This window comes from Helianthus annuus, chromosome 4 (assembly GCF_002127325.2).
Source record: "Helianthus annuus cultivar XRQ/B chromosome 4, HanXRQr2.0-SUNRISE, whole genome shotgun sequence".
In the NCBI taxonomy this organism is placed as follows: Eukaryota; Viridiplantae; Streptophyta; class Magnoliopsida; order Asterales; family Asteraceae; genus Helianthus; species Helianthus annuus.
The window spans coordinates 206217914-206241332 of NC_035436.2; the positions used below are offsets into that span (position 1 = coordinate 206217914).

The window sequence follows — 23419 nt, forward strand, 5'->3', positions numbered from 1 at the left end:
GATCATGTGAGAAGTGATAGGCTAGTTGAGAAACTTGAGAAGCATTCTGAACCACACATTTTTCTAAGCCTTTCGTAATATACACATATGTATAGTTTAAAATTGACTATATACATATGTGTATAACTCAATATACATATATGTATATAGTCAATTTTAAACTATACATATGTGTATATTACGAAAGGCTTAGAAAAATGTGTGGTCCAGAATGCTTCTCAAGTTTCTCATATAGGGTGGACTTCTCTTAGGATCCCTACCCTATATATATATATATATATATATATATATATATATATATATATATATATATATATATATATATATATATATAGAGAGAGAGAGAGAGAGAGAGAGAGAGAGAGATTACTAGAAAGGTTATAGCTATACAATCATATCATCATAAATCGTCCCCTCCCTATCTCTCTTAAAACGTGATCATCAAGATCACCTTACCCTTCCTAACCGTACATCCTAGACGAGAACTCGATTAGTCAGAAACATGTTTACCTCTATATCTACGATTTCAGGATTAACATGTACACATGATTTACATACTTGTTTTCTATTAGATATTAAAGAATCGATCAACATCATTATAATCAAATGTTGACGTATTTGGAAGACTAAAAATGATATAATTTTTCGAACAAGAAGGCAAACATTGCGCATATACCGGAGGCAATTAAATCACTTGGATACTTATGATTATCTCATTAGAAGCCACTTAATTCTCATTAGAAGGTCGAACCAAAGACATGTGGAAACATCACATGTGCATACAAGTATATAACCTTTCTTATGGTATTTTTTGCCTATCATTGTATGATTTCTTATAATATAACAATATATAGCACTTCAATACTTCATAGCACATCAGATATACATGTTTTTTTTACTTCTTGTGCAAGTATAGAGGTCTTGATCAACCCTGCAACAAGTAACCTCCTTCTATATACACCTTTATGATCTTTTCATAATAGAAATGGCTGATGCATCACCACCTATTTCCTCAAAAACAACTATCAAATTTTGGGTAGGTTTTAACCAAGAACGCGGAACGTGGTACCTGTAGAAAAAGATATGTTATTTTATATTATATGATATGTAATCGTATATAACTAACAGTGTAAAGGAGCCAAGTCACTCGTAAGCTATTTGAAATAGGCTAGCTTAAAACTCGATTCAAGCCGAGTTTAAACGAACTTGAGACAGAGCTCCAGCCTGAAAATAAGCTTGTTTAATTAACAAGCCCGAGCCTCAGCTTCATATATTTAGCTCGAGTTGGCTCACAAGCCTAAATAAACTTACTTTGTATATAAAGTTTATTTAATATATCAAACATATATTTATTTAGAAATAAATATTGTTATCTAAAAAGTTATGACAAAAATAACTAAGTATTATAATTATATATATATATATATATATATATATATATATATATATAGGGGAAGGTTCAAATGAAAACCATTAGTTATTGTGAAAACTCGAAAACTAATTAAAAAAGCCAAAAAAACATACCAATTTTTTTTTTTTTTGCATAATAATTTTCGCATGTTTTTTTATATAAAAAAAAGAGAAAAATGTCCGGATAGTCCCTGTGGTTTAGCATTTTTTCACCTATAGTCCCCAACTTTCTAAAACTACCTGAATAGTCCCCAACTTTTCATTTTTTGTTCCCGGATAGTCCCTGGGTCTAACTTCAGTTTGTTTTCTCTGTTAAGTGAGTGTGAAATGACCAATTTACCCTTTCTTTTAAAAAACCAAACCACAGGGACTATCCGAGCATCTTCTACATTTTTATTTATAAAACCCCACCACCACACTTCATCTTCAACCTCCACCCACTATCACCCTCCTCCACCCTCCACCATCACCGCCACAATCAGATTTGAGCAGAGGGATGCCTATATTCCACCTCCACCTTCTCTTATTTCTCTCTCTCTTTATCACCTCTGCCACCACCACCACCACAACCCTACCTCAGCCGCCACCACCATCACCGTAGACCGCCTGTCACCCAACCACCATCACCACCTTGCACCAACTGCATCCAACCACCACATTCTCTTCTCCCTCTCTCTCACCTCAGCCACCACCACCACAACCCTACCTCAGCCGCCACCACCATAACCCTACCACTGCCTGATCAAGCAACAAACATGTATAAAGGGACAACTTGAACCACTCTTTAAAGTTTCTTCGTACAACCACACACCCTCAAGCTTACCACTGAAATCACTCTTGTGATTAAGCAAGCTTCGCCGGAAAACTGTGGACTCCGACCTCGTCTTTTTCCAGCCATTCTCCACACAATCAGTACCATTTTTGTATGCTTTTGACTTGTTTCAATTCGTAGAACAGAAGCCCTTTATCAATTTGAAGCAACAGCAATACATTTCTGTTGATTCGGGAGCTTAGGGAGAGAGAGGAAGTCTAGAGAAAGAGGTGACGGCCGCCTAGGGTTTCGACAGTGAAGGTCTCTTAGGGTTTTGAGCCAAAGATTTGGATGATTATGGCGACGGTGGGGTACATTGGAAAACTCCTTTTTTGGAAAAAGTCGTTGGATGAGATCAGGTTACTTATTCGTTTGATGGTGATGGTGGTGATAGCAGGTGGTGGCGGTGGGATGGTGATGGTGGTCGATTAGCAGCAGCTGGAGGTGGGAGTGGTGGTGGTTGATGGTAAAAGTTTAGGGTTTCTCACCACCGGCATCCCTCTGCTCAAATCTGATTGTGGCGGTGATGGTGGAGGGTGGAGGAGGGTGATGGTGGGTGGAGGTTGAACATGAAGTGTGGTGGTGGGGTTTTATAAATAAAAATGTAGAAGATGCCTGGATAGTCCCTGTAGTTTGGTCTTTTAAAGGAAAGGGTAAATTGGTCATTTCACACCCACTTAACAGAGAAAACAAACTGAAGTTAGACCCAGGGACTATCCGGGAACAAAAAATGAAAAGTTGGGGACTATTTAGGTAGTTTTAGAAAGTTGGGGACTATAGGTGAAAAATGCGAAACCACAGGGACTATCCGGGCATTTTTCTCTAAAAAAAAATTCAAAAAAAAAAAAATTTTTGTGTAGTGCACATGTGTAATACTACACATGTGTACTACAATTTTTTTTTTTTTTGAAAAAAAGTTTTTTTTCATATATAAAAACCAGCGATTTTTATAAAAAAAATTGAAAAAAAAAAAATTGTGTGTTTTTTAGGCTTTTTTTAGTTAGTTTTCGAGTTTTCACAATAAAAGTGGTTTTCATTTGAACCATCCCCTATATATATATATATATATATATATATATATATATATATATATATATATATAGAATAATTATGTGTGTAAAAAATAAATTATATAATGAATAAACGAGCGAAGCCCAGGCTTGAAAAGCTACTCGTGAGTCAAGCTCAAGCTCTCGTAAGTTTAACAAGCCAAACTTGGACATGCCTTGATTCATTTATACCCCTGTATACGACACACAGTATATTTTTTAAAATCATAATATAAAGTTTTGGGAGAAAATTGATTCAGGGTGAATTACATTTCGGGTTTTTAACTTGGTAAAAAAAAAACCATTTTGGCATGTTACCCAACTCATTTGACCTCCCATTTTGAAAAATCGTTATTCGTTGATCACGAGAAATAGTTAAGTATACCATCGTTGAGTCGGGCGTCCACACTGAGATTGACACTTGGCGGGTCGAAAAGTACCAGCATAGTTGCAATCGGTACAACTACCTTTCGCATGAACTGTCCAATATCTTCCTATGCTCTCACCATTTATCCATACTTGACCCTTTCCCATGCTCTTCATATCAATAGCCAAAGGCTCCACACCTTCTGGTGCATTGAAATAAGCCTAAAAAGATTACAAAATGGCAACTGCTTAATCCATCTCGGGCCCAATTCTGAGCCCAAAATCCAGGCCCAAAAGTCTCTATAAATTAAATTAGTAGTTATTAAATGAGTTAACCGCCATTTTCGTACCTGTGGTTTGTTCACTTTTGCCATTTCAGACCAATTTTAAAAAATGCACCAGTTTCCACTTAAAACGTGTCACTTCATTCCAAAAATTAAAACCCGTCAGACATGTTAAATAAAGGGTATTATTGTCAATTCATATATCTTTTATTTTCACCTTATTTTATGAATTGACAATAATACCCTTTATTTAACTTGTCTGACTTAATTGAGTTTTAATTTTTGGACTAAGTGGCACGTTTCCGGTATGTCAGGAAGGAAACTTATGCATTTTTGAAAATTGGCCTGAAATGGTAAAAATGAACAAGCCACAGGGACGAAAATGACAGTTCACTCTTATTAAATCCTTTTGACCCGAACCCTTTTTGAAGTGTAACCAAAGTCCAAACCCGCATGAGTGGACCTTATCCATCCATTTCAACAACTCTAAGAATCACATACCTTATACCATGTAAGTGGCCTATTTGTTAGTCCTAATAAGGACGATTCTATCCAGTCTACTGACGAAACCCCGGTAGGCGATGCCAGGTTTTTGGATTCGCCTTTCAAGCCAACCTGTAAAAAACATATCCGAAGATCATAAAGAAAAAAAACGACCCTTGTCTCGGTAAGAAGATATGGTTAGACTTTTGAGGCCGAACCGGTTAATTTGAAAAGAAACAAACCTGGTATGACCATTTCTGATGGGTTATATCCCTCGAACCGCGACCTACTCCATGCAACACAACAGGCCCTAAAACTCCCGTTTTCGATAGCTCGAAACGTGGCCCGTTGTTCTTGGTCATAAAGAATCAACATAATACACGTGTTAAAATAAATAAATTAATAAATAAATCCATGATTAAACTTTTTAAATACAAGTCTCTTTTCAAAATGTAAAGAAAAGATGTTTTTTCTCTAAAGGTTGTTAAAATGATATTTGCAAACTTTTGGTATTTTTTTTTAGAGTAAATTACAAGTTTTGTCCTTTATGTTTGTCTCAAATTTCAGGCGCTGTCATTTACCTTTAAAATTGATGAGTTTTGTTCTTAACGTTTCCAAATCTTGCACGTTATGTCCTTTAGCCCTAACCTAGTTAGATTTTTTTGGTTAAATCAGATTACACAGGGGCATTTTAGTCTTTTTACCCATTTATTTAATATTATTTTAAAAAAGAAAATAATATTAAAATAATATTAAATAAATGGGTAAAAAGACTAAAATGCCCTTGTACAATCTGATTTAACCAAAAAAATCTAACTAGGTTAGGGCTAAAGGACATAACGTGCAAGATTTGGAAATGTTAAGGACAAAACTCATCAATTTTAAAGGTAAAGGACAGCGTCTGAAATTTGGGACAAACATAAAGGACAAAACTTGTAATTTACTCTTTTTTTTATTTGCTTGAGATAAAAATAGCTTAAATGACTCACTTGTAACCCGACTGTAACACTAAGAAGTTGAATCTTGTTCATTCCGGCCTGTAAATTTGCATTTCCTGTGAACTTTATTTTCTTATTTTCTCCGTTTCCAAATGCTGAACCTGTTGATTTGTGACAAATAATGATGAACAACATATTATATGCAAGCAAGACCATTCGTAAAGTACTCGAGATCAATCAATGTTCAGCTCGAGTCCGAATTTCATATGTCGAGCTTGACTAGGCTAAACGAGCCTATTATTTATTTAAATAATATATTTTTATTAATATAATTACATATGTACTAAATTAATATTAATAGTATTATTTATAATTATAAAAAATAAAATAATATGATATATATAAATTTAAAAATATGAATTTAATATAAAAATAGTATACGTATGTAAACGTAGTAAAAATAAATAAAGAGTGAATTTCAAGTTTTGTCCTTTATCTTTAGGCTACTTTACAAGTTTTGTCCTTTATGTTTAAATTTGACGAGTTTTGTCCTTTATGTTTAAAAATCAAGCACGTTTTGTCCTTTATGCTTGATTTTTAAGGACAAAACGTGCTTGATTTTTTAAACATAAAGGACAAAACGTGTTTGATTTTTAAACATAAAGGGTAAAACGTGCTTGATTTTTAAACATAAAGGACAAAACTCGTCAAATTTAAACATAAAGGACAAAACTTGCAAAGTGACCTAAAGATAAAGCACAAAACTTGAAATTCACTCATAAATAAATAAATAAATAAATAAATAAATAAATAAATAAATAGTTTATAATTAGTATATGAGCCAAGGCCAAGTTTAGCTTGAGCATGACTATGAGCTTAACTCATTGAGTTGTACATTGTGCTTATAGGAGTTGTACCTGCGAGCTCGCCATTGACGAAAACATGCAAAGCATGGCCTTCCGATTCGACTGTTAAACTAGGAACACCGTGTAACTCAGATGGGTTTATTACAACACTACAAACCAAACCAAACTCAAAAACATAAGTTACAAGTCCTAATGCACAATATACAAGCTCTAAAGCACAATGTACAACTTTTCTCACCCGGTAGAATACCAAAGGTAATCACTTGCATCTCTAGTGACACTCAACTGATCCAACAGCCCAGAAACTGCCATCCTTGAATCGGAATCAACCGATGCAACATCTTCATTAAAAGTTTGCCAAACAAGTTTGTTTACATTTGTTGGCAACCAATTGACTGCTGATGTTTTGGATCCAACCTTAAAACACCCAAAAAAAAAAAAAAAACAGATCGATCAGAATAGTGGCGGAGCTAGACGAAAAATTTAAGGGTGTCCCATTTTTTTTACCTAGGGTGGTCCTTGAGAATTCAAGGGCCCGTGTGGCTAGTAAAATAGCCCCTTAAATTTTGTTTGTACCTAGGGTCATTCGACTCATTCCTATGCGGCTAGTGTGTGTGTAATTACTAGGTTACAGACCCACGAGTTGAATAAAAAATTATTAAACACATAGTAATAAGATTTAGAATTATAATATGATATTTTGAAATAAGGTATAGATAAGTGTGTTGTGAAACTATTTTTTAGAAGGAAAATCGTTAATCAACCTTTATTAATCCATACTTTATAATATAGTATCACTCTCTAATAAAGTGAAAGAATGAATTTTATTTTTACATTTAAAACATATGTTGAATATAACTAGTATTAAGCCCCTGCGTTGCAGCGGTTGTCATAAAACTGTGTTAAATAATAGCAATACTATACCATTGTCAACAACCAACAACACCGGAAAAACTTGTAAAAACAAAATAAATAAAAATGGGGAAATAATAACGCCGAGGGAAAAACAGACGTAAAATCTTTGAATCACGCACACTCGTTGCTGAGAAATTAAACCGAAACGTAAAACATAGAAAAAATTAACTAAGTCCATGCAGGACCCGCGTGTTGGACGAACTTGTCAAGCGCAGAAAAATAGATGTGACGCGACGGGCCAGGTAAACGGGAATAAAATATACGAAAAAATGTTGAACCCCAAACGCACGTTGCGGTACGTTAACTCACAAAATTTAGAACGAAACGAAAAACTTGGGAAAGATGAAAAGTATGATGGACCAAAATTGAAAATAAAAAAGAGTTGGGATTAAATCGTAAAAGATGAAAAACTTTGGGTTAAAAGTAAAAAAACAAAGGGTCTAAATTGAAAAATTGAAATTATTTATTAATTTTAGATAAAGATAAGAATAAAAATAAATGATATCTATATATTGGTTATTAATTAATATTAATATTAAAAGAATTTTATTAAATAAATATAAATAAAATTTATGAGTTTGAAAGACAGAATGCCATGTGGCATTATTTGGAGTCTTTTATTATAAGTTAGATTTATTTTATTAATGGGTGTACCACACACAGTGGAGTATCAGGTAATTTTTATAGAACTTTAAATGTGATTTAGAAGTTTTATAGATAATATTTAGTAAATGGCTAAATGTTAAATGAAGTTTGACTATTCAACGCATACTAGTGGGTTACAACCGCGCTCTGCCGAGGCGCAAGCCGATACTTACTACGTCGATTTTTAACAAAATGTAATAGAAACGTAGACGCAATGATAAACATATTTTGTATTGATCATCAGAATGTGCTTTAGGTGCATGTATGTCCTCTATGGGTTCAACGTTTGGGCCTAGGCCCAGATGAGTTTGGGCCCATTGGGCTTATACAATGTAGGATTGGTTTGTACTAACTAACTAACCTGGGCGGTGTTAAAGGCGACTGTTTTGCAGTCAGGAAGGATGGTGATGGACCACGGTGGTAGATCATAACGGTTGTTTCTGAATCTAACGGTTGTGGATGAATTGATATGATAATTGGCTAGAAAAGCAGCACAACCACCTGCTTTTGAAGAAAACACATGGGCCTGTTCATAGGATCCTAAAGAAATGAAAGTGGGATCAGCTGAAACGATAGCTCGCTCGCTTAGTTTAACCGCTTTATGAAGCTCCTTTAGGTGATCGTATTTCGGTTGCCTAACCAAACCTGTGCATACAACCATAACAACTTTAGAACAGGCCCATAAATATGTCAAAACTAAAGAAAATGTTATTAATGTGAATCATAATGTTATTTATAAGTAACTGATAATTTGATTAGAGGTTTAGAATCATTCTTCCATGGCAAATTGGAAAATAACAATCCCATCTTTCTGAAATTGGCCGATAATAATCCCAAGTCAGTTATTAGCCGATAATAATCCGATCTCGTCCAATATTTTTGTAAAATAGGCCGCCGTTAAAATAAGCTTAACGGAGTTAAGTTTTTTTCCGAATTACAAACCGATGTTTTAGGGCTTTTGATCAGAACGAGGATACGAGTCGATTGATGTAAAACTTACCTCGAAATTGTGTTCGAAACGGCTTGAATTTTGTTAATTGGAAGTTAAACACCCGAATTGAAGCACCGTTTTCGTGGGTTGGGGGCAGTATTTTGAGGTAAGTTTTACATCAATCGACTCGTATCCTCATTCTGATCAAAAGCCCTAAAACATCAGTTTGTAATTCGGAAAAAAAACTTAACTCCGTTAATCTATTTTAACGGCGGACTATTTTACAAAAAATGGACGAGATCGGATTATTATTGGCTAATAACTGACTTGGGATTATTATCGACCAGTTTCAGAAAGATGGGATTATTATTTTCCAATTTGCCTTGTTCCATAACCGAAGCGGTTCAACAAATAGACTGGTAAGGCGGTCAGTTATATATGACCGACCCAGTTATAAAAACATCTATTAGAACGCGTGTAATTTAATTTTATTACCGTATTCATCTATAGGAGCGTCATAGTCGTAGCTTGTAGTAATAAACGGGCCTCCAGCTGTCCTTCCGAAGTTCGTTCCTCCATGATACTATTTTCACAATAAAAGAATTTTAATAAATAATGAAATTTAATCCGGTTTCTAAATAACATTTAAATAAAATGTTAACCATGTAATAGTTCGTGAACGAGCCCCCCTTTTGAATGAACCGGGCCACTGCAAAGGCCAAATCTTGAAACGGTCGATGGGGTAAAGGTCCACCAAAATCCGAGAACCTTAAATGACAAAGTTAAAAAACATGATTTTGACTTTACAAATCAAAAAGCTTTTTGGCAAAGTCAAAATTGTTAGTTTAAAGTTTGACTTACCAGCCAGTCCAAGCCTCAGTCCACATTGTGGGTTTGGTTTCTTTGTTATTTGGAGAGAAATAATCACAATAGAACCCATTGCAAGTATTTATCTAACACAAAGTCCAAACAAATCATAAATTTTAACATAAGTTATGTTGTTAAAACAAACCATACGTTATCCAAAGTGGTAAAACAACTTCTGAATGGGTAAGTACTGAACCAGTAAGACGTTTGAACCATTGAGTGTTGAACCAGTAAAAAGTCTGAACCATTAAGAGTCAGTATAATGCTTAACCGTTCAGAGACAAATGTTTGACCAATTCAGATTAGAGGTCTTAACCATTCAGATTCAGAGGCACATGTCTGAATCATTAAGACATCTGCTTGCGAAACAAACAGTCTGAACCATTAAGTACTGAACAACCATTAAGAGGTGAAACATAACATACAATGGGATCAGGAGCATCATCTTGCTTGCACATAACCCATGGGACACCAGTGTTCAAACCAACAGCCATTTTAGCTGCCCAAGTCATGTAAGCATGACCAGCTGCCCCATATGCTTTAGTATCTGCCCCATATTCATTCTCTATCTGCCCCCATTTACCAAAAAAAAAAAAAAAACATGTTACAAGCATATACATTCTTCTTTACATCATTTCATTCATTTATATCGTTTTATTCGGCTCTTGATGTCACGCGTATCATAACACTAGTAAATCTTGATATATGGAAACCCGAAACGTTGCAAGAAACTAAATGAAATAGGTAAATCATACAAATAAATGAAATCTTGATATTGAAAAAAAAAAAATAGTCTTAGCAAGAAAGCAGGAATAACCTGAGAGAGGATGATAGGGCCACCTTGAGACTCAAACAACTTTTCATTCTTCATCATTTCCACTATTTTTGTTGTGAACTTTTGCATTGCCATCTGCATTCACCAATGATGTACATTTATAAGATGGTAATCTTTATGAATTTCTCCATGAGTGATGCCAATCGTGCTGGGTTGGTGGTTTAATAGGTTGAACTTATGAACCCGAACATAGTTCATAGAGTTAACTGTTATTTTCGTCCCTGTGGTTTGGTGGAAAATGACACTTCAGTCCCAAAAAAAAAAAAAATTGCGCCAGTTTCGTCCTCAACATTTTTGAAACGTGCCACTTCAGTCCAAAAAGATAACGCCTTGCGCCAGTTCCGTCCTCAACGTTTTTAATGGTGTGTTATCTTTTTGGACTGAAGTGGCACGTTTCAAAAATGTCGAAGACGGAACTGGCGCAATTGTTTTTTGGACTGAAGTGGCATTTTCCACCAAATCACAAGGACGAAAATGGTAGTTAACTCTAGTTCATATAATATATTTATAACAAATTCATCAACTCTTACCCAGACACACATAAAATAGTATAAGCTATTTATGCAAAAGAGCCAGACGTTTGTGAGTGAGTTGTAATCAAGTTGTAAATGGGTTAAACGGGTCATAAACAGGTTGACGGGTTGAGCTTAATAAACATATATATTTTTATTTTAAACGTGTTGAGGTCAACTTGTTTGATTAAACGGGTTAAATAGGTGAACCCGAACACCACCAGTATGTTAAACATATGCAATAAAACAGAGGATTTCGGTAAACGACAGACCTTGAAAGGTTCATTATCAGTTCTGAAGCTGATTCCAGGAACATACTTCAGCCAAACAGGCAAACCCCTACATAAAAAACATCAAAATAATTATTAAATTAAAAAACATCAAAATCATTATTAAATATTACAAAGTCTTTCTTGATAAAATTACCCAAAATTCCACTCTGCACAAACAAATGGCCCAATCCTTAGATGCATATACATCCCAACTTTCTGAACCAACTTTACAAACTTTACCAAATCATATCTTCCTTCAAAATTATACTACAAAAAAATAATAATAAAAAAAAGAAATCACCCAAGATTAACCAGTATAAATTCAAAATAAAACTTTTATACCACATAACTAAAAAAACTTAAAATGTTTAAAAAAAAATTAAAAAAAAAGAAAAAAAAGAAAAGAAGAACATTATACAATGCCAGGTGAAGGTTCATGGCCATTCCAAAAGACATATGTGTCAATAACATCCAAACCTCCATCTTTAGCTTTTTGAATAAGATCTTCCCACATCTGCATCAATATTCCAGTTATATCAGTTACTTTTTTTATTAATTAAAAAATAAAAGTGGATTATATTTGGAGACATGTGAAGAACAGAGCAGAGCAGAAGAGAGAGATAGATTACTTGAGGGGTACTTCTTGGATAATGTATGGAACCAGAGAAGAGGATTCTTCTTTGGCCATTGATGATGAGAGATTTCTTGTCATAAGTCACAATGCATTCAGTAAACTCAATACATAATAATAATACCAATGAAGTGCATAGTAGAAGATAAAGCCATTTGGAACCTGAGCTAGCTGCCATTTTTTTTTCAGTTAGGGAGGGAGAGAGGTATGTAAGTGTGTGTATATATATATATCGAGCCCGGGGTCTTACTGGAAGCAGTCTCTCTATTCTTAACAGGTAGAGGTAAGGCTGTCTACGTGTTACGTTAGCTTTGTTATTTGTGGTATTTATCGAGAGAGGAAAAGATTGCTTAAGTCACTTATTGTTTTTTATTTTTTATTGGTGAATTGTCTTGAGATCTAGTGAATATTGGTATCTTTTGTTTATTAAAAATGTGACAATTTTTTTGGGTAGTTTTTAACTTTTTAGTCTTTGATGCTTAGTTTAAACAGATGGAAGTGCTCAAAAGAGGGAAGGAAAAGAAAATATTTAATTAATGAGGTTTTGGTGGAAGTTATGAAAATAGACTCATACAAATTGATTATTATATAACTTTTAAAAATTTTTTTTAATGAAAAATTTGAATTATTCCACCTCTAATATGTCACTAAGCTATAATGTCATGGACTTTTAAAAAATGAGGAAAACGATAAAAATGAGAAATTAACAGAAAATTCTAATCCAGATTGTCAATTGGATGAAAATCGCAACAAAAATGAAACCTCATGGACTCAGATACAAAAAAGTTTCATTTTTGAATTGAAGTGACAAAATTGGTAGAGAATATTTTGGCATTTTACTCTTCATTTAAATTTAAACGTATAAAAGATGACTTGTATTTCTTATTTATAAAAGTCGAATTTAAATTAGGACTTCTTTTTTTCTTTTATGGGGTTTAATTTAACTAGTCGATATCAAAACTCATAATAAAAGTTAAGGAATTATAAAAATTCTAAAAGAATATGACCAAATGGCATCAAACATAAGGGTGAAGGGGGTGCACACCTAATAGGTGAGTGCACTCTCTTACGCCAAACCAATCCCCGTGTGCCACGTCAACTCCCCTCTTAAACTCCCCTAACACCCCCATTTGATGGCGCCACTCCCCTCTTAACTCCCCTTATTTTTTTATTCAAAAAAAAAAAAAAAAAAACAAAGAAAATGGTTTGATTGGCTGGAAATATGGGGCCCACCACCTTTCTCCCTCACCGCTCTCGTTGAACCACCACCGTTCTCCCTCACCGATTCGGGTCCCCGCAACGTTGGCGGCGGTGTTCCCGATCGGGGAAGGCGCTCACCGAAGGGGGTTACCGAGTACGCCCCGAACACCCTAAGATCTGCATCTCAAGGTTTTAAAAACCTAAATGACCAGACATATGACACAACTTTAACTAAGCACATGGTTTCAAACTTCTAGATAACCCAAACCAATACGACAAAAATAAACTCCTATAACATTATATTATATTTATAAAAAAGTCAAACTCTTGTTCTAATGTTCTTAATTAATAACTACAACCTTGAAAGCCGTTCAAAAAAAAAAAAAAAATACAACCTTGAAGTTGAAACACCTACCCAATATAAGTTAAAATGGGTCACCCAAGATTTTCTTGGGTATTTAATATAAGTATATTTTCTTGGGTTTGTAAAGTAGTTAGATTTGGTGATATGTGTTTAAATCTTTTGTAATGTAAGATTAAATATTGGTAATGTATGTATCAATTTATCAACTTATATTCTAGAAACTTACAATTATGGTTATTTATTACTATATTTAGACGTTAGCATATTATGTTTAAAGTAAATTACATGGATGGTTTTTATCATACGTTAAAATTATATATTTGTTACTAATTCTTTTAGTCTCTCGAATGAGTGGACGGCTAAGTAAAACACTAGAATCAAATGAGTAACGAGATCATCCGTGTAGTTTACTTAATATTTATATTAAACATGTATTTACCTCTATAGCTATTAAAAAAATTACAACCAAGTATCAGGTATACATTCTGTGAAATTATTTTCTGTGTTTTACTATATTCCTTAAGCCCATATATCTAACACAAAAAGTTGGTAATATATAAGATTTATTTAGCTGAGCAGACCACATTCCTCAATCCTGCATAAGACACATGGAAAAGTGTGTGTACTTGTGGTCAAATTGCTTGTACCATTCTCATAATACATAATAAATGTTTTAACTGACTCATGTGATGTGAAATAAAAGTTGTATGCGGATCCAGCTTACATTTGTGGGTTCCCAGGAACCTAATGCCTTTAGAAAAAACGGAAAAAATTAATGAGAACATTGTAGAATTTAGAAAAAAATAGTGAGAATTAATGAGAATTTATCAAAAGGAACCCATTAAAATAAAATCTTGCATCCGTCACTGTACGTAGGTACGTACGTACATATGTATGTATGAAAATATAGTCCACTTGGGAATAGTCTAGTGGTGTTGGTGAGTTTAGATAGAGCTTAGGATAGGAGATGTCAGGGGTTCAATCCCCATAGTGTGCAACGTTAGCCATTCAAAAAAAATGTATGAAAATATAAAGAATAAAGAATTTATCTAGTAATTGTTTAGGGGTGTCCATGGCAATGCAGGTGTAGAACAAAATACTCATGGGCTTTTTTTATATTCAAGAATCATGCTTGCAATGCTAGAAGATACTATATTTGGTGCAACCATTGCCATAATATTGTGTTCTTGTTGTTGTGTTACAAAACCGGTGCCTATTTATAATGAACGAAATTATATAAAATAGAGTAAATTTCTGTTTTCGTCCCTGAGGTTTGTCAATTTTAACTAGTTTAGTCCATAAATCTAATTTATAACAAATCCAACCCTGAAGTTTGCATTTCTTAACGCTTTTCATCCCTAAGGGTGCTTTTTCATTTAATTCATAAGGATGAAAAGCGTTAAGAAACGCAAACCTTAGGGATGAAAAGCGTTAAGAAATGCATACCTTAGGGATGGTTTTGTTATAAATTAGATTTTTGGACTAAACTAGTTAAAATGGACAAACCTCAAGGACGAAAACAGAAATTTACTCTATAAAATAAAAGATTAACACACACATACATAACAACGGGCAGATCTAGCATCATTGCCGCTTGCACCACCACCATCTAGGTAAAGATCAAATACTAGGTTGTAACATACAAAATACTCTTAATGTAAGAAGTAAAGGAGGATTGATTCTTTTTTTTTTTTTTTGAATTTTCCCCTACTACTAAAGAATGATTTTTAATTGCAAAATGTAAAAAAGAAAAACAAGTCGTGATTTTACAATAGTAGAGTAATTTTGTAAAGTAATTATACTTACCGTAAAATTGCGATTTTTTTGGATTGTGCGACTAAAATACGTGCTTAATAAGTAGGGAGAAAAATTAAAAAAAAAAAAAAAATCCTTCTTCACTTCTTATGTTAAGGATGTTTGGTAGAATCATTTGTACAATAACTTAACCTGTATTGTTTAAACTTTGAAAGTGATTTATACAAAATTGAAATACCTAAATCGTATTATATAATACAGTGGGTTATCATTTGATTAATTAGCTTTTAATTTTAATTCAATATAATATATTAGGTATTAGTTATGTATAATAAATTCAAATTAACAAAAAGAATGTATGCATATATCTGATCGATTTTGAGTCTTTTGACCACCCTAATTAGTAATTATCTACTTATCTAATCCAAATTGGTTTTAAAAGCTTAACTATCTTCATTTTGTCATTTACAAATATGTTTATTCCTTGTGAGTTCTGTATACGCAAGTAATGACGTCGTGCGAATTAAAAAAAGGTTGGTAAGTTATCATACGACTCGTCATCTCAATCATTTCATTGTTACTAAGTAAGAATGAACTAGATAGGTGTGACAGATGATTTGTTATTCATCAATCAGATGTTCATCACTTAGAATTATTTGTTATATGTGTGTGTTTTATATGAGACTTTTAACTCATCTATAATATTTATAAAAGAATAATATAAATTAGCTATGTGCATCCCATAATTATATGATGAAGAACATAACGAAATCATTAATATTAAAAACGAACTAGTGGGTTACATCTGCACTATGCGGCGGGGCGACTCAATTTTTAATGGAAACGTAGACGCAATAGTAAAAATAACGTTAATAGCAGGAATTCGTTTGATATTGATTCGATTCATTAAGATGCCGACGTAAGAGAAACAAAAAAAATCATGATACGACCCAAAAATACCGAGACGTGTTTACATCGATCGAAACAATAAATAAGAATATTAATTTCGTTACTGTTTTGTTACATGTACAACAACAGGTTCGATTGAAACTTAAAAAAGAAAAAGAAAAACCAAAAAATAGAAAAGAAAAAGAGAAAATTGAAATTTTTTTCACAAAAGACAAAAATCATAAAAGGATTGTAGCTAAGAAGTTATAGATTATATATATAATAAATAAAATCTGAATACAATTTATAAAACAATTTTTCGTTGTTTATTGAGATTTTTAATGAACATATATGATTAAGAATTACACACAAATATTTTTTGAGACAGCACACCTAAAGATGAAAACAATTTTTTTTTTCTAATGTGAATTTTTTATATATTTTCCAACATGCCAAAAATAACCTGTTCTTCATCCTTGAACTTGTACCTTTTTTTTTAATTATCGTCATGCCTCCAAGTCTCCAACTATCCTTCTTAGACAAATAAACCCAACTCAATAAATTACAAATTATATAGAAATTATAATTTTCAAGAATATTTAAATATGTCATTACTTTAAACTTGGATTAATGTTTTTGCAATTGTAAAATTAAAATGGATATATTCACATAGCTATATATGTGTATGTGTGTTTTTTAAGGGAAATGGCTTGTAAGGTCATCCAAAGGCCATGTTCAATTGTTCCCAAATGAGATTTGCCAATTTCACAACAAATTTCAAAGATTCTAATAAAAGAAAGTTGTTAATTGGTGAATTTAATACCAATCTTCTTTTGTTTAACAAGGAGTTGTGCCCATCTAGTGGTGTAAAAATTTCAAAGATTCGCCTATTTCAAGATTAGCTTGAGCAACACTACATATTGTATAATCATTAACCATACAATTGCAATCGAACCAAACGGAAATTTATAATCATTAACCATACAATTGCAATCGAACCAAACGGAAATTATTATGAAGATTCATTTGAGAACACGCAAAATAAAAGTTGACGACAACACGTTATCTGTTTCAAGAACAATGAGTAGGGGCCAAGAGCTTCTATCAATCCTTCGGGTGGTTGAATTTGTTTTGTAAAATGTTGTGGAAAACATGAGTTGATCTTCTGAATTGTTGTCCACTTAGAAGAAAAAAAAATTGAACTTTTTTATAAGGAAAATGTGAGTTTTATTTAGAGAAGTGTGAGTTTTCTTGATATGTGTTAATAATATAAATCTTCTACTTTTATTGAAAACGTGTATGAGTTCTTCTACTTTTATTGAAAATATAATATACAAACAATGAAATCGAGGAATGGGATCAAATACAAATACTTATGTTTGTAAGAACCAACACATAATTGACAAGTGTCTCTCAACTCATGAAATCGAATACTATATTTGTTTATCAATGGTTCAAATCTGTTCTTACGGTTTTACAGTTAGCACTGTTTGTACAGAATCTCAACTCATGAAATCGAATATTATATTTGTTTATCTGACTCTAAAGCATGAGTTCTTCTCGTTTTATTTTCTAGAAGGTGTTTGCAAATTATTTGATAATTGCATTCTCAATCATGTCGCAAATAATTAGTTTTGAGTATACGTATGGATATGACGTCGCTGTAAATTTTTTCTGAACGGTATACGGTTAGAATGTCGCTAGAGTTTTGGTAAAACTAGACACTTGTGGGGCCTTTTAGTTGTAGCTTTAAGGGTAGCTAAAAAATTTATAAAATATACGAACACAAATTTTGTGACATGTGTTAATATTATGAAAAACTTTTCAAGTAATGGTACGGAGTTTGTCTTCTTGCACAAAAATGTTATGGGTTCAAATCTTTATAAACAGTGATAACTTTTTTTTTTATTTTACTTGGATATTAAGTTATTTTTGGCTACACTATACATATGGTGAACTTTGCTTAACAATACAACAAGCGAGTTGGCATATTAGTTTTGACTGTTAGAACACTGTCTTTCTTGTATTTTTATCATATTTTATGCGGTTCTCTATCATAAATTAATTCAAAACCATAAATTAATTCAAAACCATGAAACCAAATCAAAGGCAAACCGTTAATAACGATTTGTTGGTTCAGTTTAATTTTATACGGTTTAACTTTGATTTATAATAGTCAAGAAACGTTACTAATGACTTGACATAAAAACTATCACAAACGAACCGTGATATAGTATAATCTATTTCAACAAATAATCTCAAAACACCCCTAAAAATCAACAAATTGAACCTATTCAAAGCCCTTAACCAAAGCCATAGCACATGGTTGACGTTTAAAGTATACTATTGTTGATGTATCCATTTGTAAGTTTTCAATCCCAATTTACTAAAGCCATCTGCACATCTTATGCATTAAATTAAAGACTATACATTACACATTTGAATACCCAATCTTTATACCATTAGAGTAGCCCCCCACTATTTATGCCATTTGTAAATTGTAACACTAGCCCAGCCAAAATGGTCCCAACTCTAAACCATGTTCAATTGAAGCATCATCAATGTTCTACTTTTTTCTTGCACAATTGGTGTTTCAATTTGGATACAAATATCCCCATTATTAACTTGCAATAAGAAAAAGTAAATGACTTGAAAAAGAATTTAAATAATAGAAGATCTTACAGTTGAACAAAACCAAAGCCAAGGTGTTAAAACAATGTGAATTCGATTCAAACTGAATAACAAATAATGGTTATTTTAGTTTGTCGTTTAGCTCAGTCCAATCACATTTTTAGCCCAACCCCAATGCAATAACTAATTATTGTTTTATTTAATTTATTTGGTCGAAACTGAAAACCGAACAATTCCAGAAAAAAAAAAGTGAAAAGTAAAAATCAAACTGATGAACACCAGATACTAGTAAAAGTAAATAACACGGTCTATTTTAAGTAAATTTACTTCTCGTTATCTAAGTTAAGGTGCTTAAAGCGGGTTTCGCCTTGCATTTGGGAAAAAAAATCAATGATAACTAGACTTGAGAAGGTTTATTATAATGATCAAGTCATAATGCAGTAACAATTGCGGTTTAATAAAGTTGTAAGTTTATTTGTTATTGAGTTAATTACCTTATATTTGTTTGTTTTTTAAATTAAATGTTGTAATGTAATACACTAATACGTCATCTTATGGTGTAACAAAAGAACGGCCCACGAGCCCAAAAATACTAAGAAAACCGAACCATTTGCACCAAAAGGTTCGGGCTTAAATTTAATTGCATATAATACATTTAGCCCAATATAAGCTAATTTTATTTGAAAACTTCATATATTTTCCTTATCCTTATTTGAAAACTTCATATATTTTCCTTATCCAAATTTAAAGCTATACATCCTTCCTTCCAAATTCAATATTTTTATTTTTCACGAAGAAAACATTAAATTCTCATATTTATTAAAGTTCATATTGAGAGAAGGTAGATATGTAGGGATGGCAAAACTACCCGAGCTCGATGGGTATATTCAAAATCCGAAGAATTTGGGAGGGGTATACCCGATACCCACTGGGTATGGGGCCAGGTATGGGATTGAAAAAAAAGAATATTTCCCAGGTATGGGACGAGTATGGGATTATATGATATCCGGCCCAATTACCTGAAACTATATACCCGTTTACCCGAAAACTTTCAAGATTTATATTTATTTTCTTTTAAATATTATTTAGTAATGTTTCATTCTAGTAGTTTAATATTTAAAAAAATAAACTTTTTTTTTTTACAATATAGATTTTGATGACATTATTTATATTTATTTGCTATGAAATACAAAAATATTTGTTGAGATTAATATTATTATATATTTACATATTTAAATATAACAAATATTATTATGGTGATATGATATATATGTTATTTGTCATAATATAATATATTATATAGATATTATAAAACATAAAATTATAAACGAAAGTAAAGAATATATATACATGAAAATCATAACTGGTATGTCCGAGACCTGACGGGTAAGTACCCGAAAAATACCTGACGAGTAATGGTCGGGTATGGGACAAAATTTTACAACCAGGTATAGGTATATGATTAGCCATACCCAACCCATTGTCATCCCAATATATAAAGTAGCCTAAGGTTTTGTTGATAAAACCCTCGAAAGTATGCAGATTACATCGCTCTTTATATGGTCCTAAGCAATCTTTCGGATCGTGGTTTATTTGGTTTCTACATGAGAGTTTGGGATGTTTTTGTCTTGAATATTATCACTCTGTATTCCTTGGGCAGCAGTGGCGGATCCAGAAATTTTTTTCACCGGGTTCCTTTTGATAGATTTCCATTAATCCTCACTATTTTTTTTTAAATCTTATAAAATTTCCCTTATTTTTCTCATTTTTTCCAAATCGAGGGGGTTCCTGGGAACCCCCAAAACACCTCTGGATCCGCCACTGTTGGGCAGTGTCATTATCAGAAGTTTATGATTACATAAACCCAAAACGTTCATGTACAAATGATTTTTATAAACCAACATGCGTTTTGTTAAAGAAGTTTTATAAAAGAAAACTATTAAACAAAAATTAGGCGAATCTTCCTTTTAGGGGAATGTTTTCAAATTAAATACAAGTCATAATAGGTCAAAAGCGTTGTATATTAGAGGGAAAATTACGAAAATAGTCATTGACCAACATGACTTTCAAAAATAGTCACCTCATACGTCTTTGGAGCGGCGCTTCATTCGCGAGATGCGTCTTCCAAGCACAGAATGTGTCTTTGGAGTGAAACCCAATAAAAATGGACAGTGGCCACGGGATGCGTCTTTTGAACGAGGCATCATGCACGAGATGCGTCCGGCCAGTTTAGAAGCGTCGGGCGAGTTGCAGGTTTCCGGCGAGTTGCAACTTTAAAAATATGCGGTCCATAAATTAAAAAAATAATAATAATGAAGATATGGTCTGCAGAAGGGCTGCAAAAGAACTGAACATCAGCGAATGGTTTATGAACTGTTTAGCGGAAAGTTCGTTTATGTTCGTTCGTTTAATAAATGGACAAACATGAAAGAGGCCTCGTTCGTTCAAGTGTGTTCGTGGACGTTTGGTAATGTGTTAATGAACGTTCGTTCATTTACGTTTCTTCATGTTCATTTGTTTATCTTATTCAGTAAAGGTTTTTGTACATTTATTTACTTATTTTATCCATACTTTTTATATTATTTAATTCTTATTTATTTTCTTACTTTAACAAGCTAAATAGAAAACCATATTCCCACATGATTATGCACATTCTCTCCTTCTCATTAATAACATCGACGAAAAATATCAATTGTCGTTCCACGATTACGAGTTCACATTCCAGTGTTACTCCCTCCGCCATCCACCTCTAGCCTCCGTCACCTTCGTTGATTTTATTTGTGTTCATGAACACATTCATTTCTTTAATGAACGAACACGAACAAACAAATCTCGTTCAATAAGTGTTCATGAACACATTATTTCCTTAACAAACGAACACAAACAAAGCCTTATTCATATTTGTTCGGTTTATTTGCAACCCTAGTCTCCACTCTCAACTCCAAGTTACACAAAACACATATATTTTCACCCGAGAAAAATGCCCGGATAGTCCCTGTGGTTTCTCCTTTTTTCACCTATAGTCCCCAACTTTCTAAAACTACCTGAATAGTCCCCAAGTTTTCATTTTTTGTTCCCGGATAGTCCCTGGGTCTAACTTCAGTTACTTTTCTCTGTTGAAATGATGTGAAATGACAAAAATACCCTTTTCTTAAAAGGCCAAACCACAGGGACTATCCGAGCATTTTTCTCTTTTTATTTATAAAACCCCACCACCACACTTAATCTTCAACCTCCACCCACCATCACCCTCCTCCACCCTCCACCATCACCCTCTCTCTCTCTCTCCCTCTCCAATTCCGGCGAAAGTCCGGCGACTCACGGTGGAACCAGGGTTTTCCGGCCGTTTTTCATAGTGGAACCAGTCTTATTTCAAGATGAAGATGTAATAATGTAAATTTTCCGGCCGTTTTTCATGGTGGAACCAGTCTCAAAGACGGCCGAGAAGTTGCATTGTAAATTTTCCTCAAATGCTCTAGTAGGATACCCTTTGAATTGGTTTGTTTCCGCCATACTAACATGTTATGACAGTATAATGGAAGGTGAAGAATCATTGAAACAATAGTCAAATAGCAACCTTAGCAAGCGCATCAACATCACCAGCATGTATGTAATCGACTATATAGTCAAATAGCTCGTCTTTACCACCTCTTAGAGGATCCTGTACGGTTCGACAGAAATCCAAAAATTAAGTTAAAGTTGTCAAAAAAGATTATGTTCCAAACTTAAAATGTACACTTACTTGAACAAATAAATCTGTATGGGTTTTTCCTTTGTATAGTATTAGATCAGCTGGCACACCAATTCTCTTGAGAGTCTCCACAAAAGTTATACTGTTAAATATTTAAAACTGATCAGGCCATGTGTAGTCATAAAGCCCTTTTGTGGGCGTTATGCGACACGTGTCGTGCCACGTCACACAGGGGCTTTATGGGGCGTTATGTCACTAGAGCCCGTAGTCATAAAGCCCCTACCTCATCATAACCAAAGTGTAAAATGCAGGGACCAAAGTGTAAAATGCAGGGACCAAAGTGTTTTAATGCAGGGACCAAAGTGTAAAATGCAGGGACCAAAGTGGAAAATGCAGAACAAATAAATACCTTCTCACGCCGCGAAAAATCTCACGCCGTTTTTTTTTTTGGTCATGGCGCCCCGGGGGGCGGTGTTCTTGGCGCCATAGCGGCGCTATGGACCTTTCTCGCGCCCCATTACACATAACCTCATGTATAACATTTTAAAAAGTAATAAATGAAATACGAGTTTTGACTTTTGAGGGAGTCAAACCTTGCATGTGGTGGTATTGTGAAATCTTCAGTACCATGAAAAAGGATAATACGGGGCAAGATAGAAAAGGCGTTTTTAACTAGAAAAGGCGTTTTTAACACTGGGATCCTCAACAAACATTTCAGGGGAAAATTGTTTCAATGATTCTTCACCTTCCATTATACTGTCATAACATGTTAGTATGGCGGAAACAAACCAACTCAAAGGGTATGCTACTAGAGCATTTGAGGAAAATTTACACTGCAACTTCTCGGCCGTCTTTGAGACTGGTTCCACCATGAAAAACAGCCGGAAAATTTACATTATTACATCTTCATCTTGAAATAAGACTGGTTCCACCATGAAAAACGGCCGGAAAACCCTGGTTCCACCGTGAGTCGCCGGACTTTCGCCGGAATTGGAGAGGGAGAGAGAGAGAGGGTGATGGTGGAGGGTGGAGGAGGGTGATGGTGGGTGGAGGTTGAAGATTAAGTGTGGTGGTG

The 23419-nt window shown here is 33.6% G+C and overlaps 1 protein-coding gene and 1 long non-coding RNA gene across 2 annotated transcripts; both read right to left on the reverse strand.

Annotated features, from left to right (window-relative positions):
- Positions 1–708: 708 nt before the first annotated feature.
- On the reverse strand, positions 709–12021 carry LOC110938203 (beta-galactosidase 3). The gene is made up of 17 exons (XM_022180665.2): positions 11814–12021; positions 11603–11698; positions 11339–11451; positions 11185–11251; positions 10383–10475; positions 9991–10134; positions 9560–9651; positions 9361–9466; positions 9194–9281; positions 8129–8412; positions 6446–6624; positions 6259–6356; positions 5393–5502; positions 4646–4756; positions 4422–4535; positions 3656–3858; positions 709–1069 (listed from the first exon to the last, which is right to left on the reverse strand). Exons 1-17 carry the CDS (start codon positions 11991–11993, stop codon positions 964–966), a joined length of 2184 nt encoding a protein of 727 aa, XP_022036357.1. The 5' UTR covers positions 11994–12021; the 3' UTR covers positions 709–963.
- A 10197-nt stretch (positions 12022–22218) lies between these two features.
- On the reverse strand, positions 22219–23005 carry LOC110935356. Its single transcript, XR_002589066.2, has 3 exons — positions 22938–23005; positions 22396–22486; positions 22219–22314 (listed from the first exon to the last, which is right to left on the reverse strand). It is a non-coding gene; the product is annotated as an uncharacterized LOC110935356 (long non-coding RNA).
- Positions 23006–23419: the final 414 nt, after the last annotated feature.

What these genes read in the sequence shown, in the direction of transcription:
- LOC110938203 (XM_022180665.2), bottom strand. Translation starts at nt 11,993, where the DNA reads ATGGCAGCTAGCTCAGGTTCCAAATGGCTTTATCTTCTACTATGCACT. An exon ending in GCCCTATCATCCTCTCTCAG is followed by an intron (nt 10,135 to 10,382) that starts GTTATTCCTGCT and finishes AAATGGGGGCAG; the next exon opens with ATAGAGAATGAATATGGGGC. An exon ending in CGTCAATGGCGAGCTCGCAG is followed by an intron (nt 5,503 to 6,258) that starts GTACAACTCCTA and finishes ACAAATCAACAG; the next exon opens with GTTCAGCATTTGGAAACGGA.